At 42.3% G+C, this 20,138-nt stretch overlaps 2 protein-coding genes across 3 annotated transcripts in view; one reads left to right on the plus strand and one right to left on the minus strand.

The window, feature by feature from the left end:
* Positions 1 to 10: 10 nt before the first annotated feature.
* LOC129831379 (transmembrane protein 42-like) lies at positions 11 to 3,501 on the minus strand. The gene is made up of 3 exons (XM_055894731.1): positions 3,177 to 3,501; positions 2,386 to 2,532; positions 11 to 2,182 (listed from the first exon to the last, which is right to left on the minus strand). The coding sequence occupies exons 1-3, from the start codon at positions 3,351 to 3,353 to the stop codon at positions 2,051 to 2,053; spliced, it is 456 nt and encodes a 151-aa protein (XP_055750706.1). The 5' UTR covers positions 3,354 to 3,501; the 3' UTR covers positions 11 to 2,050.
* Positions 3,502 to 19,329: 15,828 nt separating this feature from the next.
* LOC129831381 (oxysterol-binding protein-related protein 10-like) overlaps positions 19,330 to 20,138 on the plus strand; it is an 84,619-nt gene continuing 83,810 nt past the window's right edge. For both annotated transcript variants that reach the window (XM_055894733.1, XM_055894734.1), the window contains exon 1: positions 19,330 to 19,918. In XM_055894733.1, the coding sequence (XP_055750708.1) occupies positions 19,653 to 19,918 (266 nt within the window). In that variant the 5' untranslated portion in view covers positions 19,330 to 19,652. The remainder of the gene's footprint in view (positions 19,919 to 20,138) is intronic.

Raw genomic sequence — 20,138 nt, forward strand, 5'->3', positions numbered from 1 at the left:
ATTTCAAGGATTCTTAATAATACATTTTTATTTATAATACATTCCCTTTCTTGATTCATCTTGTAGGGCCGCTGTGCTGCACTAATCAGGAACACAGAGTTTATCAGGTCAGTCATATGCACCTCCCAAACTAATCTCTACAGTTTATAATATCCATATCTACAGTATACTCATTCAAAGAAATGTGACCCATTCAGGGGCTGGCGACAAAAGAAAAGTTTCATGTAACCACTATTCTAATGCATTTGATTCCTCTTGCCCTCGGTGACAGTGGCTTCACAGGTAAATGTTTATCGCCAGTTATGCCTGACTGGAGAACACAGGAGAAACGTCGGCACCGATTTCTCCCGTCCCGATTCAATAGCATAGATAGTCACATTGCCAGGGAAGTAGATGACATTACATACAAAACCTGCAGTCTGTAATGTACTGCAACTGGACGGAGAACCGATTCCGTAGTGTGTTCTTCTGCATTTACAGACATATCATCGTCTAATAGATAGTCAGAATACAGGTAGCTACTATTAGTTGCATGCATATGATGTGTATAAAAAAAAACGGCAAAGTTTGATCGTATAGGAAAGTTGTAAAGTCATACTCCTGTCTACAGTAACGTTTGTCGTCGGTATTACGCACAAAACCCATTTCCACAATAGCACATCACAGTGTTAAGGAATATCAGGGAAGTACACTGTTGGGAGTACAAACATGCCTGTAATAGAACACCACTTTCTGTAGTTTGGTTCGAAACCCCATAGCAACATTTGACCTTTTGGAAGTCTTGGAAGATGCAGAGGGGAGGGACTGTGCTACGGGATGGTTCCCTTACCCCGAGGATAACCTCACACTGGTTTTAATTGCAATGGAAAACTAGGATGGACATTGTACATGACACAGGTCTACAGCTGAAAAGCAAAAGCTGGTGGCACTCAATTAAAAGGCCAGACATTGGAGTAACTGTTGTTTAGACACCCTATTAAGTCAGAATTAAGTCAAATTAATCTCTTCTGCCAAAGGGAATAAGCGATAGTTCACTCCACGATTTAAGTTGAGGTCAGACTTGGGCTAATGTCAAGAAGTCCAGGCCGTCTACTGTGTAGATCCAGCTCTGGGCCTCAACTCCAAATGAATTGGAAAGACAGGCACCCTCTAAAAATTATTAAGTTAGACAGTGCCTTTCTTTTCCAATCATTGGAGTTTGTCTCATCTTGACATTAGACCACTTGAGGGTTGAAAATGTCTTACATATTTTGATTTTGGAGTGAACTAAACCATATCACTTTACAGGCAGCTGGGAAGGTCACTAGGATTTTTTGGGCCACTTAGCAGATTGACTTCACATTGCATTGACAGCAGAGCCTTGCTGTGGTTACAGTGGATACCAGGCAGGATCAACATATTTGTGTACTTTGGTTTGATTTATTAGGGTTTAGACCTAGTTAGGAACTTTCTTTTAGACATTTGCTATAAAAGGCAGGCAAGGCCAAACCTCCTCAGAATCCACAAAACGTGTGAGTGTCAAGCACTCAATATATTCGGCTACAAACATGATACAACAGAAGTTCCTATCAAGGTCGTGACGTGTATTCTCTGAGCCACATCATGTATGAACACTGTAATAAGCTATGAGAATATCTACGCGTTTGCTGTATTTGCGCATATCTAGCAGTAGCAGCATTTGTGAGACTTATCACTTCGGTTCACACGTCACCTTGAACACGCAATGACGCAATGTTGGTGTGGAAGTCGACAGTGCGTGTCATGTTAGGATAGGTGAGCAAAATAAAGCTTTTATGTGATCTGAAGCCGAGTGTAAGCATGGTGAAGAATCGATGGCAAGCACACATTGCTGAGGATGTCAAAGTGTTTCAAACCATAAATCCCTGTATGTTCCTTACATGGTATGTTTTGACAGCGCTTTACCTTCCAAAGTTGCCATGACTGCCCTTCACCCGAGAAATGTTATTGTTTGTCACAGATAGTAGGCTATACGTTGCATTACTGGTTTCGTTCTATACCACTTAATGAGTTGTGTCTTCCGACAGGTTTGTCATTCGTCCTTCCTGGCTCGGTCGTTGGGGGACGCCCTCTGAAGCACCAGGAGGCCAGAGAACGTGAGGGAGATTCCCACCCACCACAACGCAATCTGGGTCTCCCCGAAGATAAGCTGCCCCAAAAAGGCCTGTGGCACAATACAGGTATTTCAATTTAGTGCACCATACATTACACTTACTTCTCATACATTACACTTACTTCTCTGACAACACTTAAAAAGGAACATCTGTGTTACGTTTATTAATTCAAACCATACACTTGTAGGCTATTAGGCCTATACATTATTTACAAGTAATTTGAAGTGTCTTTTCCACAGGGAAACATACTTACGGAAGATATGAAATTGGAAGCGGTAGTGGTCACAGTGGTTCGGGTGGAGGAGGAAGAGTACCGGAGCGCCTTGGCGAGGAACGTCCACATCACAGCATTACAGGTGAAGAGCAGCCCCCCACAAAGCAGCCTCAGTGGGATGTGGAGCTGAAGCAAACACACACAAACAACATGAATGAAAACAACATTGTTTTGGACTGGAGTCACATCAAATAGTTGAGCTGCATTCCATGGATTTGAGGCCTATTTTAGTTATTTTTCTTGAGATTTATATATATATATTTTTTTTTACATGCATTTACCTAACGACTATACAAATAAATAATATGGCTAATAAATCAACCTTAAAATCATGTCACCACGTACCCAACGTCATGAAGGTCATTTTAAGCAGCCCAATTAACAATACGATATTGACATTGAATGGAAAATTGCCCATGTGTTAAACCAGACTCGCATTCGGCCGCAATAAATAAAATTATAGACTACACATATGAAAATATCTTCGTTTAACACAAACATATATGATGTAATACTGCACTAGGTATCTCGTTCAATCACGCGTGTACGACACGAGCTTGACACACAGCATGCGCCTGTCCAGCAGAGAGAGATGCTGATGCTGAGCGCAAGAGCTGGAATCTGGACCCCTAAACTCATCACTGGAAAACCCAAACTTCCCTTCTCGCGGACGAATTGCTTTGCTAACAAATTGACATCTACATTATTCAAAGCCACCCAAATCCCATCGCGTTAATAATTCAGGCACTTAAACGTCGGCGATTCCTCACCCAGTCACAAGCGGTAGTTTCGTCAGGTTGTCTAAATTTCCGCTGCTCTCCCCATGTTCGTAGCCCCGTTTCACATACACCTTTTAGGTAATCGGCTCCAAGTGACAGCTTTGCAGATGAAGATGCGACAGCCCCGAGAAACCCCGCCAGAAGCGCATAGAAAACGCCGGGGAACATATTGACAACCGAGGCACATATTTTTCCATCACATTCCTACAGCGGTATTGAGCTGAGAGTGCGGGCAGAATCTGTAGGCTACTTCCTACCAACAACCGTCCCGAGGCAGCCACACCAATCAAAATACTTTGTCAGCGGGTAGGTGCACGACGTGGTTGGACAAAATAACTCCACAGCTGTGTAGCATTGTGGGATAAGTAGTTTATTCAGCGGTATCACGTGTTTAGGAATTCTGTTTATATTGGATAAGAATCTATTTCTTTCAGGAATCTTTAGGTCTGTGAGTGAGTTCTCGTCCCTCAAATGCAAGACCCAATTAATCATAATATAAATCAAATTGTATTAGTCACTTGAGCCGAATACAACAAGTGTAGACCTTAAGTTAAATGCTTACTTAGTGCCCCTAACCAACAATGCAGTTTAAAAAAAATATGGATAAGAATAAGAAATAAAAGTAACAAGTAATTAAAGAGGAGCAGTAAAATAGCAATAGCGAGACTATATACAGGGGGGTAGCGGTGGGTAATATGTACATGTAGGTAGAGTTATTAGTGACTATGCAAAGATGATAACAACAGAGTAGCAGCAGTATAAAAGGGTGGGGGGCGGGGGGCGTGTGGGGCAATGCAAATAGTCTGGGTAGCCATTTGTTTAGATGTTCAGGAGTCTTATGGCTTGGGGGTAGAAGCTGTTTAGAAGCCTCTTGGACCTAGACTTGGCGCTCCGGTACTGTTTTCCATGCGGTAGCAGAGAGAACAGTCTATGACTAGGGTAGCTGGAGTCTTTGACAATTTTTAAGGTCGTCCTTCTACACCGCCTGGTATAGAGGTCCTGGATGGCAGGAAGCTTGGCCCCAGTGATGTACTGGGCCATTCGCACTACCCTCTGTATGACCTTGCGGTCGGAGGCCGAGCAGTTGCCATACCAGGCGGTGATGCAACCAGTCAGGATGCTCTCGATGGTGCAGCTGTAGAACATTTTGAGGATCTGAGGACCCATGCCAAATCTTTTCAGTCTCCTGAGGGGGAATAGGTTTTGTCGTGCCCTCTTTACGACTGTCTTGGTGTGCTTGGACTATGTTCGTTTGTTGGTGATGTGGACACCAAGGAACTTGAAGCTCTCAACCTGCTCCTCTACAGCCCCGTCGATGAGAATGGGGACGTTCCCGGTCCTCTTTTTCCTGTAGTCTACAATCATCTCCTTTGTCTTGATCACGTTGAGGGAGAGGTTGTTGTCCTGGCACCACACGGCCAGGTCTCTGACCTCCTCCCTATAGACTGTCTCTTCGTTGTCGGTGATCATCGGCAAACTTAATGATGGTGCTGGAGTCGTCCCTGGCCATGCAGTCATGAGTGAACAGGGAGTACAGGAGGGGACTGAGCACGCACCATTGAAGGGCCCCTGTGTTGAGGTTCAGCGTGGCGGATGTGTTGTTACCTACCCTTACCACCTGGGGGCGGCCCGTCAGAAAGTCCAGGATCCAGTTGGAGAGGGAGGTGTTTAGTCCCAGGGTCCTTAGCTTATTGATGAGCTTTAAAGGCACTCAGTTGTTGAACGCTGAGCATCCGAGGCGTTTAATATACCTTTAATTAGTATGATTAATATTCAGAATATTAAATTAAAAGCCAGACATTCTATTTTAGTCACAAAAAGAATCATACATTAGGCCAGGGGTGGGCAACTCCAGTCCTCGGGGGCCTGATTGGTGTCACACTTTGTCTCCATCCCTAGCAAACACAGCTGATTCATCAAATTGCATTCTAAACTGAAGATCACGATTAGTTGATTATTGGAGTCAGGTGTGTTAGCTGGGTCTGGGGCAAAACTGTGACACCAATCAGGCCGTCGAGCAGTGGCGGATTTAGGTATAGGTGACATGGGCAGCCACCCAGGGCGGCATCTTGCCGGGGGCGGCACGGGGCGGCCACATTTTTTTTGTTGGAATGGTGACATTTGCGCGATCGCGCATTTGCACGTCACGTCAATGATATCATGTCCCCGTGTGGGACTGTGGCTCAATTAACTTTGTCGGAGTGGGCGCCCTGATTCTAGTTTGTGAGCTAGGCAGGTCACTGCCTGGAAAGATCTCCCACTCAGAAGTACGAGATGGGGAGGGGAGCGGGGGTAGGTTGACCTCAGGTCTCCCCACTGGAAGCCCGAGGTTGTGGGAGCAGGGGAATCTATCAAATCGTTCACCTGTAACTTTGTACAAGGTGGGGTTCGCCCAGGGAGCCATACAAGCTAGAACCGCCACTGCCCTCGAGGACTGGAATTGCCCACCCCTTCATTAGGCAATAGGCAGGTTAGCCTTACAGCCTACTACTTTCTTAATCTACTCGATTTTAATGTTGGGTGGAGTGGAGGATCAATGCTAATGTAATGTCTTTGAGTGGGGCAAGGCAGGGCTACTCTCAGTAAATCAGCCCAGTAGCCTATATTGCATGCACACACACACTCACTCACTCACACAGCCCAATCCTGATCCAGACAGTGAATAAATGTCCTCAGATCCTCAGAATAAATGTCCCCTTCAGCATACTGATGACATGGATCATAGAGGTTCATTACCTAAAAACTCCACCTTATTCCATCCCAAATGGCACCCTATTCCTAATATAGTGCACTTCTTTTTTACCAGATCCTTATAGGCTCTGGTCAAAATAAGTGCACCCCATAGGAATAGGGTGCCGTTTAGGACGCATACCCTGTCTCCTCAACAAGTGGAGGGGAGAGTGACGGCACTTAGTTCAGCCATATCTCTGCCCTTCAGATTGATGGAGCTGTCACAGAAGGAACTGGGAGAAGACTTGAAATCCTCATTATGTGCAGACAGAGAGGGAATAAAGTATCCGCTCCTCCCATTTCTTATCTATTATCAAAGAAGAATCTTATCTGTATTACAGATTTGAGACTGTATGAGATCGATCTAAGATACCCCATCTGAAACAATGATTTATTTATTTTTTATTTACCCTTTATTTAACTAGACAAGTCAGATAAGAACAAATTCTTATTTACAATGACGGCCAAACCCGGAGATGCTGGGCCAATTTTGCGCCGCCCTATGGGACTCCCAATCACGGCCGGATGTGATACAGCCTGGAATCGAACCAAGGTGTTTGTAGTGACGCCTCAAGCACTGAGATGCAGTGCCTTTGACCTCTGCGGCCCTTGGGAGCCCAAACATGAACCTAACAATGCTATGAATGCTTTCCAAGGACCATCAGAATAACACTGGGCCACTGTTTTTCTCAGCTGTGTCAAGTAGTTTACTTTTGTATGGATTTTTGCACAGTGCCTATTTAATTAATAATTCTAAGGTCACAAATTGTTATAGACTCAAGCTGAAACAAACCTTATCCATCCATTCCCATTATTTAACTGATCCTACCTCTGGCCAGTAGATGTCTCTAATGTTCTTCAAGCAACAGCATATCTACAGAAATCAAGCAGTTAATGAGTTTTGAATGCAGACATCTTCCTCAAATGTATGCAAGTCAGCATGTAAACCTAGAATATGTGATGCACTTCAGAAGTGACTGCTTGGATAAACTGATAAACATGCAGAAAATATTTCTGAAACCATTATAAAATGGACTGTTGTTATTATCAGTCATGTATCATAAAAAAATATTACCTCAAATAAATGTGATTATAAACTACTGGTGGTTTGATTACTTCAGGTATTTTATCTCAAATATTTCCCTATTTTACCTGTAATATCTATTATCTCACCATTATGTTATTTGTGACTAGTCACGTCAAAGCTCTCCTCTCATTAGGCCATTAGGTTCATTCTCCATCATCATGGGACCTCTTGACAGAGACAAGTCTCACCAGCCAGTCATTAGCAAGTCATCATCGCCACCCTCAGAAAATAATACATTTTAAATTAAGGGGCCAATTAAATGTCATCTTCACATTTGAATGTGCATGCTTGTGGAGAGTGTACGGCTGTGTACCAAATGGCACCTTATTCCCTATATATGGGCCCTGTTCAAATGCTGTGGACTATATACTGACTGTACAAAACATTAGGAACACCTGCTCTTTCCATGACCAGGTGAATCCAGGTGAAAGGTATGATCCCTTGTTGATCTCACCTGCTAAATCCCCTTCAGTCAGTGTAGATGAAGGGGGAGGAGACAGGTTAAGGAAGGATTTTTAACCCTCGAGACAATTGAGAAATGGATTGTGTGCCATTCAGAGGGTGAATGGGCAAGACAGAATATTGAAGTGCCTTTGAACAGGTTATGGTAGTAGGTGCCAGGCGCACCGGTTTGAGTGTGTCAAGAACTACAACAGTTTCCTGTGTGTCTCAAGAATGGTCCACCACCCAAAGGACATCCAGACAACTTGACACAACTGTGGGAAGCATTGGAGTCAACATGGGCCAGTATCCCTGTAGAATGCTTTCGACACCATGTAGCGTCCATGTTCTGAAGGCAAAAGGGAGTTTAACCCAATATTAGGAACGTGTTCCTAATGTTTTGTACACTCAGTGTATAGTTTATAGGGTGCCATTTTGGACACAGATTATGACTCACTGAGGTGTCGAGAGAAAGCTCTAATTGGGATCCTGTTCTTGTTCATTGGGAGATAAGAGTCCACAGAGAACAAACTAACGCTCACAACTGAGGACCTGTCATGGAGCTTCCTATCGATATCCATTAGCTGAAAAGGCAGCCATGTTTTCCGTTTACAATCCTAACTTTACAGGACGGGCTAACTAGACGGACTTCAAGGTGAAGGGACCAAGATAATTTGTAAACTACAACTTTGACCTTAACCTTTCCCTCAGTATATGGGGCCAATTTAAATTTCATATTAAATGAGGCAATCTTTTATTTTATTTTTTTTATTTTTTGGGGGGGGGGGTAGATCAGCTTTAATATTACAGATAGATTGTAGCTTCCTTCAAATCAAATCAAATTTTATTGGTCACATACACATGGTTAGCAGATGTTAATGCGAGCGTAGCGAAATGCTTGTGCTTATAGTTCTGACAGTGCAGTAATATCTAACAAGTCATCTAACAATTGCACAACAACTACTTAATACACACAAATATAAAGGGATGGAATAATAAGGGATGGAATGCAACTTTTCAGGGAAGTCAGGAACTAATACACACCATCAGCTAGGAAAGCAAAGGCTAGCTTTTTCAAACAGAAATTTGCATCCTGCAGCACTAATTCCCAAAAGTTCTGGGACACTAAAGTCCATGGAGAATAAGAGTACCTCCTCCCAGCTGCCCACTGCGCTGAGACTAGGAAACACTGTCACCACTGATATATCCACGATAATCGAGAATTTCAATAAGCATTTCTCTACGGCTGGCCATGCTTTCCACCTGGCTACCCCAACAGCTCTGCACCCCCCGCAGCAACTGGCCCAATACCCCCCCTCGCTTCTCCTTCACCCAAATCCATACAGCTGATGTTCTGAAAGAGCTGCAAAATCTGTAACCCTACAAATCACCTGGGCTAGACAATCTGGACCCTCTCTTCCTAAAATTATCCACTGCCATTGTTGCAATCCCTATTACTAGTCTGACTCTGTCAATCACCGTATTCTTACCGGCAGACTCAACAGCCTTGGTTTCTCTAATGACTGCCTCGCCTGGTTCACTAGCTTCTTCTCAGATAGAGTTCAGTGTGTCAAATCGGAGGGCCTGTTGTCCGGACCTCTGGCAGTCTCTATGGGGGTGCCACAGGGTTCAATTCTCAGGCCGACTCTTTTCTCTGTATATATCAATGGTGTCGCTCTTGCTGCGGGTGATTCTTTGATCCACCTCTACGCAGATGGCACTATTCTGTATACATCTGGCCCTTCTTTGGACACGGTGTTAACAAACCTCCAGACGAGCTAGTCCAGACGAGCTAGTAAAACGAAATGCTTGTTCTTCAACCGATCGCTGCCCGCACCCGCCCGCCCGACTAGCATCACTACTCTGGACGGTTCTGACTTAGAATATGTGAACAACTATAAATACCTTGGTGTCTGGCTAGACTGTAAACTCTCCTTCCAGCCTCACATTGAGCATCTCCAATCCAAATTTAAATCTAGAATCGGCTTCCTATTTCGCAACAAAGCCTCCTTCATTCATGCTGCCAAACATACCCTCGTAAAACTGACTATCTTACCGATCCTTGACTGCGACGATGTAATTTTAAAAAATAGCCTCCAACACTCTACTCAGCAAATTGGATGCAGTCTATCACAGTGCCATCCATTTTGTCACCAAAGCCCCATATACTACCCACCACTGCGACCTGTATGCTCTCGTTGGCTGATCCTCGCTACATATTCGTCGCCAAACCCACTGGCTCCAGGTCATCTATAATTCTTTGCTAGGTAAAACTCCACCTTATCTCAGCTCACTGGTCACCATAGCAACACCCACCCGTAGCAGGTGCTCCAGCAGGTATATCTCGCTGGTCATCCCCAAAGCCAACACCTCTTTGGCTGCCTTTCCTTCCAGTTCTCTGCTGCCAATGACTGGAATGAATTGCAAAAATCACTGAAGTTGGAGACTTATATCTCCCTCACTAAATTTACGCGTCAGCTGTCAGAGCAGCTAACCGATCGCTGCAACTGTACACACCCATCTATAAATCGCCCATTCAACAAACTATCTACCTCATCCCCATATTTGTTTTTGTTTTTCTGCTCTTTTGCGCACCAGTATTTCTACTTGCACATCCTCATCTGCACATATATCACTCCAGTGTAAATGGCTAAATTGTAATTACTTCGCCACTATTGGCCTATTTATTGTACTTCCTTACTTCATTTGTACACACTTTTTACAGATTTTTCTATTGTGTTATTGACTGTATGTTTGTTTATCCCATGTGTAACTCTGTGTTGATATTTTTGTCGCACTGCTATGCTTTATCTTGGCCAGGTCACATTTGTAAATGAGAACTTGTTCTCAACTGGCCTACCTGGTTAAATAAAAGTGAAAAAAAAAATAAATAAATAAATAATATGTACATATAAATATATGGATGAGTGATGACCGAGCGGCATAGGCAAGATACAATAGATGGTATAAGACACAGTATATCTGTATGAGATGAGTAATGTAAGATATGTAAACATTTTTAAAGAGGCATTATTTAGTGACTAGTCAATGTAATTGTCTGTCTAATTTCCAATTTAAATGGGGTGATCTTAAAAGATGAGATAATTTGATAAGGTGAAAAAGAGGCAGACTTAAGATGAGTAGAGATTCAGTGAAAATGCCCTCTACATTTTTTTTTTTACATGTATTCTAATTTTGTCAGGTTTTTGGCCAAGACTGTTCGGGTTTTGGTCACTAGATGTCCCCATTGCACCTTTTTTGTACCTTTTGTTTTTTCTTGCTCTAATTATTGTTTGCACCTGTAGGTCATTCCCTTGTTAGTATTTAAACCCTGTGTGTTCCTCAGTTCCTTGCTCAGTGTTTGTAAGTTAGCACCCAGCCCCAGCCCAAGCCTTGTTTTATACAGATATTTCTCTTGTTGGATTTTCCAGAGGTTCTCTGGTTTAGTTCTTGTGTATTATTTGAGTAGTCTTTTGAGGTTTGTTTTTCCCTGCTGTTTTTTACCACTTTGTGGAGTTTCTTTTGTATTTTGGAGGATTTACATTTTGTGCCTCTTGGCTTTATTTTTGGACATTGTGGATTTAGTTTCTTTGCCTGAAGATTTTGTTCTTTTATTAAACCACCATCTCTAGTACTGCTGTGTCTGCCTCATCTTCTGGGTTCTGACGATTATTAGTGACTGTTTCTCGCACCGGGTCCTGACATTTTCTCCAGATGTGAGTTATCTCTGCCAAAGAGACCATACAAAGACAGAGCGGGTCTCCCGAGTGGCGCAGCGGTCTAAGGCGCAAGAGGCGTTACTATAGACCCGGGTTCGATCCCAGGCTGTCGCAGCCGACCGCGACCGGTAGACCCCTTGGCAGGGTTGTGTTTCGGAGGACTCCGTATGGGAGTTGCAGCAATGGGACAAGACTAACTACAAATTGGATATCCTGAAAAAGGGGTGAAAAGTAAAACATTTTAACAAAAATGGGAGGTTTTATTGTGCTGACGTTGCTTCCAGGGGCAGTTTGGAACTCGGTAGTGAAGCTGGCAACCGAGGACAAACGATCTTTATGTGCTACGCATTTCAGCACTCAGCGGTCCTGTTCTGTAAGCTTGTGTGGCCGTTGAGTCGTTGTTGCTCCTAGTGTTTTCCACCTCACCATAATAGTACTTACAGTTGACTGGGGCGGCTCTAGCAGGGCCGAAATTTGACGAAATGACTTGCTGGAAAGGTGGCATCCTATGCCGGTGCCATGTTGAAAGTCACTTAGCTCTTCAGTAAGGCCATTCTACTGCCAATGTCTGTCTATGGGGATTGGATGGATGTGTGCTCTATTTTATATACCTGTTAGCAAGGGTGTGGCTGAAGTAGCCGAATCCACAAATTTGAATGGGTGTCCACATACTTTTGTATATATAGTGAATAACTGACATACTTGGGCCATCATTTTGGGTTTTCCTCATTGTAACGCAAATTTGAAGACATAATTTGTCTCATTACACAAAGTATTTCTTCAGTTATGGCCCTGAAAAATTGATGTAGTTCCTCCCCATTGAATTGAATGGTGGCCATCTTGAAAATAGGCTGCTGGGACTGATTATAGACAAAATATGTGTTGACTCTATATAGCTAAAAAAAAAATCTGTGTGAAATTTGGTGTAGTTATCATCTAGGGCAGGATTTCCCAAAGTTGGTCCTGTGCTCCCCCGTGTGCACGTTTAGTTTTTTGCCCTAGCGCTACACAGCTGATTCAAATAATCAAAGCTAGCTTGTTGAGTTGGTTATTTGAATCAACTGTGTTATGCTGGGGCAAAAACCAAAACGTGCACCCGGGCGGGGGGCCAGGACCGACTTTTGGAAACCGTGACCTAGAGTACCATGTGATAATAGAGTACATCCCAATACGGCCCATTCTGTCTTGATATACCCCAGAATGCTGACATGTATAACCTTTGACCTCCCAGGATGGGCCCTTGGAGATAGCATTACCATTCCTATCGTTTCATACCTTCATTTGTTTATACCTTATTAAATGTCCTTCGTTTTCAAAGATTGTCCCCGGGTAATAAAATGTCCTACCCACATTCCTGTTGGCCCAACTAACCACATATTGGTCATAACATTAATGCCAGGGATAACCACATTTAGCCAGCCACCTCCGATAAGTGGTTATCATACCAAAATATAACCCACAGACATGGACCTTCATGAAAATCTTAGTAGACTTTGTCACCCCCAAAGTGGACAAATATGTGAAATTTGGCCCTCTAGCCATGGACTAAATGGGCCATTCTAGAGTAGCATCTACTGTCTGAATGTTCCATTTCAGTGACTGCCAAGTTCTCAAAGTTTGTTGGCAAGGTCTGTGCTCGTAAAGGAGTTATATGGTGCCTGACACGGGCAGCAACTGAGACAACCTCAAGGTCTCTGTTGGTTTGCAAACCTGCAGTGATAACAGAAGTGCCGTGTAAGCACTCTTCGTTGTATAGTCATTTCTTACAAGCACCAATGTGTGTTCTGTATACAACAGCCAAATGGAAAAGGGACAAGGATAACATGTATATAAGGAAGGTGGCTGAAATTGAACAGAATCCCAGTCAACGTGATCACATTTCAGACACCTTGTCTGATGCTATCCCTGTCCTTGTCAGGCTACTTGAGAAATCTCTCTCTCTCTCTATTCAATTCGTTGGCATGGGGAACATGTGTTTACATTGCCAAAGCAAGTGAAATAGATCAACTAAAGTGAAATTAACAATAAAAATGAACAGTAAACATTACACTCAAATATTCCAATGGAATAGAGTCATAACAAATGTCATATTATGTCTATATACAGTGTTGTAACGATGTGCAAATAGTTAAAGTACAAAAGGGGCAATAAATAAACCTAAATATGGGTTGTATTTACAATGGTGCTTGTTCTTCACCGGTTGCCCTTTTCTTGTGGCAACAGGTCACAAATCTTGCTGCTGACTGCACACTGTGCTATTTCACAAATAGATAGGTGTGTTTATCAAATGTTGGATTTGTTTCTCGAGTTCTTTGTGGCTCTGTGTAATCTGAGGGAAGTATTTATCTCTAATATGGTCATACATTTGGCAGGAATTTAGGAAGTGCAGCTCAGTTTCCACCTCATTTTGTGGGCGGTGAGCACATAGCCTGTCTTCTCTTGAGAGCCAGGTCTGCCTACGGTGACTTTTTCAATAGCAATGCTATGCTCACTGAGTCTGTACATAGTCAAAGCTTTCCTTAATTGTGAGTCAGTCACAGTGGTCAGGTATTCTGCCACTGTGTACTCTCTGTTTAGGGCCAAATAGCATTCTAGTTTGCTCTGTTTTGTTGTTGTTAATTCTTTCCAATGTGTCAGGGAATTGATTTGGTTGGGTCTAATTGTGTTGCTGTGCTGAGGCTCTGTGGGGTCTGTTTGTGTTTGTGAACAGAGCCCCAGGACCAGCTTGCTTAGGGGACTCTTCTCCAGGCTCATCTCTCTCTCTTTCTCTCTCTTTTACATCTACTCCCGCTTTCCAGCTCCGGCGCTCGAAGTCACCGGACTACTAACCACCGGTCCTGGCAACCCATCTTTACTCACACCTGGCAACCATCATTACGCACACCTGCGTCCTATCATCAGTCACACCAGAACTTCATTACTACTTTCATTACTTACCATTTATCTAGCACTCTGTTTTGTCAGTCATCAGGTAGTGTTGTTTGTGTTTCCATGTCAGACGCTTCTCTTGTTTTGTATCGTTCCATGTTCGTTATCATTAAACTCACTAACTGCACCTGCTTCCTGACTCCCTGCGTCTACGTTACACTCTCTCTCTCTCTCTCTCTCTCTCTCTCTCTCTCTCTCTCTCTCTCTCTCTCTCTCTCTCTCTCTCTCTCTCTCTCTCTCTCTCTCTCTCTCTCTCTCTCTCTCTCTCTCTCTCTCTCTCTCTCTCTCTCTCTCTCTCTCTCTCTCTCTCTCTCTCTCTCTCTCTCTCTCTCTCTCTCAATTCAAGGGGCTTTATTGGCATGGGAACCATGTGTTAACATTGCCAAAGCAAGTGATTGTTTCAAAACAATAAAGACATTACAAATGTTATATTATATATATACAGTGTTGTAACAATGTACAAATGGTTAAAGCACACAAGTTAAAATAAATAAGCATAAATATGGGTTGTATTTACAATGGTGTTTGTTCTTCACTGGTTGCCCTTTTCTTGTGGCAACAGGTCACAAATCTTGCTGCTGTGATGCACACTGTGGAATTTCTCCCAGTAGATATGGGAGTTTATCAAAATTGGATTTGTTTTCAAATTCTTTGTGGATCTGTGTAATCTGAGGGAAATATGTCTCTCTAATATGGTCATACATTGGGCATATTATATTATCTTATATTATCATATTCTCTCTCTCTCTCTCTCTCTCTCTCTCTCTCATGTTTTTGGGGGAGTAGAACATGAAATCCAGACAACAGTTAGCGTAATATTGTGATTGAATCTTTACGTAGTGATAATCCCTTTCATTTTAATATAGCAAATGGATGGTAAGTGTCATTTTGTTATTCTCTGGGTCATGCAGCTCACTGAAAGACTTGACATCTGGTCATGTGAGGCCTGCCAAAGATTGTGGATGTTTAATCTACACATGCATTATTCACAAAGCCTACCACACTCCACAGTAAGTACTCAATGGACTAGAGGGGGCTACTGACCCTGCATACTGACAAGGTGTGTGTGTATGTGCGTGTGCATTTGTGTATGCATGCCTATACGGGTGAAGGGTGGAACCATGAATATACATTACGACTGCTAGCAGAGGAATGAAGGGTTTTATGAATGCAGGGGATGAACAGGAAGACTGAGCAATTCATGTACCCAGTCCTCTTGTGTCAAGAACCCATGGTAAATCAAAGGTATGAAGGCCAGCATGCCACTGCATCTTCCACAGGGAGACTGGAACTACGTTCCAAATGGAACCCTATTCCCGATATAGTGCGCTACTTTTGACCAGGGCCATGGGGCTCTGGTCAAACGTAGTGCACGATATAGGGAATCAGATACCATTTGGGACACAGATGTATGTCTATGCTCTGTAAATCAACAATAGGCCTAAACCATTTACTGAATATCTATGAAATCATACTCCCCTCCCCCACACACCATGGGGTGTGTTCATGCCTAAATCTTCCAACATCAAGACGACAGGACTTGTTTGATTAGATGGAGTCTGTGGACTAAGATTTCTTAGTTGTAAGAACTTAACCCAATTTCTTCTTGGAATTTATTGAATGACAGTGCAGAGTCTTTATAGTACATATTGTTAAAAATTCACAATGCCACTTAAGAACCAGGACTTAGGTATTGTCATTAAATGCTGGAGGTAATGTGGGGTTGTTCCACATAATGGTGCCTGGCATTATGGGTTTCTTCCATTTCATGAATTGAAGTACATTTTTCCAAGCACAAATTGAATTGAAAATCATTTGATTGTCATTTTTTTCCTTTACAGCCTTGGACCCAAAGTAGTGAATATATTTGAAATCATAGGGCATCACATTTATGTCTTCTATACTACTCCAAGCACAAGGATAGTCTGCTGTCCATTGTTTAAGTGAACGAGGTTGTGTGGCCCAGAAATACATTTTCATATGAGGTAGTCCGACACCTCCAGCTTTATAAGGTAAGTGTAAAACATTCAATTTGACTCGAGGTCTTTCCATTCCAAATAAAGTGGGAGAGTAAATCTATAAGAGCTTTGCACACCGGGATTGTACAATATTTGCCCATTATTCTTTAAAAAATTATTCAAGCCCTGTCAAGTTGGTTGTTGATCATTGCTAGACAGCCATTTTTTAAGTCTTGCCATTCACATTTAAGTCTTGAACATTCAATGTCATCTTGGTAAGCAACTCAAGTGTATATTTGGCCTTATGTTGAAAGATGCATTTGTTTCCCAGTGTCTGTTGGAAGCAGACTGAACCAGGTTTCCTCTAGGATTTTGCCTATGCTTAGCTCTATTCCGTGTCTTTTTATCCTAAATAACTCCCTAGTCCTTGCCGATGACAAGCATATCCATAACATGATGCAGCCACGACCATGTTTGAAAATGTGAAGAGTGGTACTCAGTGATGTATGTTGTTGGATTTGCCCCAAACATAATGCTTTGTATTCAGTAGATAAAGTTAATGTTTAGCAGTTTTACTTCAGTGCCTTATTGCAAACAGGATGCATGTTTGGGAATATTTTTATTCTGTACAAGCTTCTTTCTTTTCACTCTGTCATTTAGGTTAGTATTGTGGAGTAACCCGTGCATATTTAAGCTTGTAAATCTTGGTGGGGCAATGTAAACAATTTTTTGTAGATGCATGCCAGCAAAGCCACTACACAACACAACACTACACAATACATTAATTGCACTATAACGGTGACAAATGGTGCCCACAAACTGTTAGGGCCTACAGCAGTCCCAACAGTACCAACCACTGCTACACCTTGCTATCAGTGGAGCCTTGTCTGGCATCGAAACAGTTTATTCAGCCTCATTTAATGCTTTAAAAAAAACATAGCTGATATGGCTGACTTGCTTAAACCACATGTGGTTTCTACTGATAATTGAGATGTACAAACTATTGCATAGGGGGATGACGAGAGGATAAGAGGCAATCCATAATTTCAATTAAGACATTAATGAGCGAGCTAGGACGGACAAAGTTAATATGAATATTTGTTCAGCAATTTTTAAATGTACTGCGACAGAATTCAGAACATGGGCCGTTCTTACAGTATTCTCCCTGTACACCAAGTCAGAACCATAGGATAAATAGAGGGCGTATAAGCAGACAATGAAAGCTCTTACAATATTCAATGATGACATTTCTCTAAAACAGGCTATAGGCTAAATGTGCACCACCAAGTCAGAACAGTATGTTAAGTTATGAGGTGAAAAGGGACCAAATTATTAAGGTGAGGCACATGGGCTACTAACAGCTTACTACACAACACACACTCAGTATTACTTTCTTAGCTACAGTATACATATCTCGCTGGCATATTACATCATTTATACAGCAGCATACAATGCATTTTTGGACACACCTTGTTGTGCTGTGCTCACTTGAACAGGTAGGTGGCTCGGCAGTCCTTCGTGGGCAAATTTTGCCATCAAACATTGTCATTAAATTCTGTCATTCTCTGGATTTATAGTGCTTTCAAAACAACTGGGATATCGGAAAAAAACAAGGTTGAATCATGATGTCAGTGATCTTTAGGCCCGAGTTCCCGACTTGGAATTCCTAGTTGGATAACCTTTTCAAAACGTATTTTCCCAGTCGTAGCTTGTTCCCTGTTGTCTTGAACTCTCTGAAGTCTGAAATTTCCCATTTCCGAGTTTCCAGTTGTTTTGAATGCGGCAGACGTCATGCTGGATTGACAGCATGGCCAGTGTTGAATGTTTGTCCTTTTAAGCTTGGAAAAGAGACCCTTAAACCCAGACTTGGACCACACACCCACTCCAATGAATATCAGGCCACTGATTGCTTTCAAATCACTCATTGTTGAATTTGCGATTTCCAACTTGTGTAATGTTCATGTCCAATGGTCGATGAGCACCGATACGTTTTATTTATAATTCTCTTCGTCATTTCTCTTCACATGACAAGGATAGAAAAGGATTTGCCAGTAGATTGTCGACTTGATTCATGATGGTGATTGCTAGCTAAGATTTTGAAAGTATGATGTTGACATGACCAGTCCAATCAAATATCTACAGTAGATACTGTATCCTTCCCCAGATCTGTGCCTGCACACAATCCTGTCTTGGAGCTCTACGGACAATTCCTTCGACCTCCTGATTTTGGTTTTGCTCTGACATGCACTATCAACTGCGGGACCTTATATAGACAGGTGTGTGCCTTTCCAAATTATGTCCAATCAATTGAATTTACCACAGGTGGACTCCAGTCAAGTTGTAGAAACATCTCAAGAATGATCGATGGAAACAGGATGCACCTGAGTTCAATTTTGAGTCTCATAGCAAAGGGTCTGAATAGTTATGTAAATAAGGTATTTCTGTTTTTATTTTTAATACATTTGAAAAAAAATCTAAAAAACAGTTTTTGCTTTGTCATTACAGGGTATTGTGTGTAGATTGATGAGGGGGAAAAAATATTCAATACATTTTAGAATAAGGCTGTAACGTAACAAATGTGGAAAAAGGGAAGGGGTCTGAATACTTTCCAAATGCACTGTCAATGTATGGTTGAGGGGAGGTTACTGTAGCTACTGTAAAACAAACTTCCAAACTTCCTCCACCAGAGGCACCATCATATTTCTCTCCAAATGATAGCCTAAAACTTTTCTAATTCCTTATGAGTAAATATTATGGTCTTCTAGTAGAAGAGTGTATAAAAGTGTAGTAGTCTTATTTGTGTTGAAATATGCGATACAACCGCTCCACACTCCAAAGTAATAAGGTTGATATAGTAGTCTGTCAAAGTAATCAGACCAGACAGATATTTTCCTATTTTTTACTTTGACTATATTTCACCGCTTCAATTAAGTAAAACGTTTTAAACTTCTTGCATTACCACAACAATACTTTCAAAGAGCTGAAGCAAGTCACACACTTTTTCTTCATGGAAAATTACTATTTAATTTAAAACATGTTGTCAGATACGATATGTCTGAGAATACCGTTCATTTACTGTGATTGAGATAGGCTACCCCTAAAAATAAAATGTGCATTAGCCTATTTAGGCCTACGTCATATGGATGAATACCACGTGAATTAGTTGTATAGCTGATTGGAATTACTAGGAAATAATATTATTCAGCTATTTTGGGGATGATGATGGTGAGCGGTGCGCTTCGGGGCATTCTGTAGCTGTGTTCTTGGTTGTGATGTGTAATAAGATTGGACTGTTATATGAGGGGGTTGGTTGAGAGAGTCAGGAGAGGGGGTGTCTGCACTGTGATTTCCCAATGAAACGTAAACGTTAGAGCGCCACGGTGATTCCGTCGCAGCAGCAAGGGAACTACAGCAGTGCTCTTCATGCGGGAAATTATGCCTGGTTTCTTGGGCAGAGAGGGACGCTCAAATCACTAGGGAAACATGAATATTACATATTTAACCTTTTGATTTAGGCCAGTAGACATACATTACTGTGTTTACCACAATGTTCTAGCAAAAAATTATCCTTGCTGTGCTCGACTCCGTCTGTCCCGTCGTCAGTATGGAGAAGACGATCTGCAGTCCGCATCCTGGGACAAATAAAACGAACTCTGGTTCACTGCTGTCGGACAAGGGGAATTCGGCGAGAAAGATCGGACGAGCTGGTTCTCACAGCCCCGGCTCGGCTTCACTTGGGAGCGGGGCCGGTGGAGGAGTGAGTCGGGGAGGTTTATTGGGAAACAGTATGCATTTTCAGCAAGCGTGTAAGCGTCAGTTAGAAGGAGTGTTGAGCAAATACACAAACTTAATTCAAGGATGGCAGAACAGGTAAGCAGCACTTTAAATCACGAGGTTCTTACCCACTGGTCAAAAACTGGTTGAATCAACGTTGTTTCCACGTCATTTCAACCCCATAAATCTATGTGGCATTGAATCGACGTGGAAAACTGATTGGATTTGGAAAAAGTAATCAATGTAAGGGCATTTCGTCATGGTTTCCATCAAACTTTTAACCTAAATCCAATGACATTGTGAGATTTTTTTGTTG

Source organism: Salvelinus fontinalis, chromosome 32 (assembly GCF_029448725.1).
Source record: "Salvelinus fontinalis isolate EN_2023a chromosome 32, ASM2944872v1, whole genome shotgun sequence".
In the NCBI taxonomy this organism is placed as follows: domain Eukaryota; kingdom Metazoa; phylum Chordata; class Actinopteri; order Salmoniformes; family Salmonidae; genus Salvelinus; species Salvelinus fontinalis.

What these genes read in the sequence shown, in the direction of transcription:
- LOC129831379 (XM_055894731.1), bottom strand. Translation starts at nt 3,353, where the DNA reads ATGTTCCCCGGCGTTTTCTATGCGCTTCTGGCGGGGTTTCTCGGGGCT. An exon ending in AAACTACCGCTTGTGACTGG is followed by an intron (nt 2,533 to 3,176) that starts GTGAGGAATCGC and finishes TGTTTGCTTCAG; the next exon opens with CTCCACATCCCACTGAGGCT. An exon ending in CTTCCAATTTCATATCTTCC is followed by an intron (nt 2,183 to 2,385) that starts GTAAGTATGTTT and finishes ATTGTGCCACAG; the next exon opens with GCCTTTTTGGGGCAGCTTAT.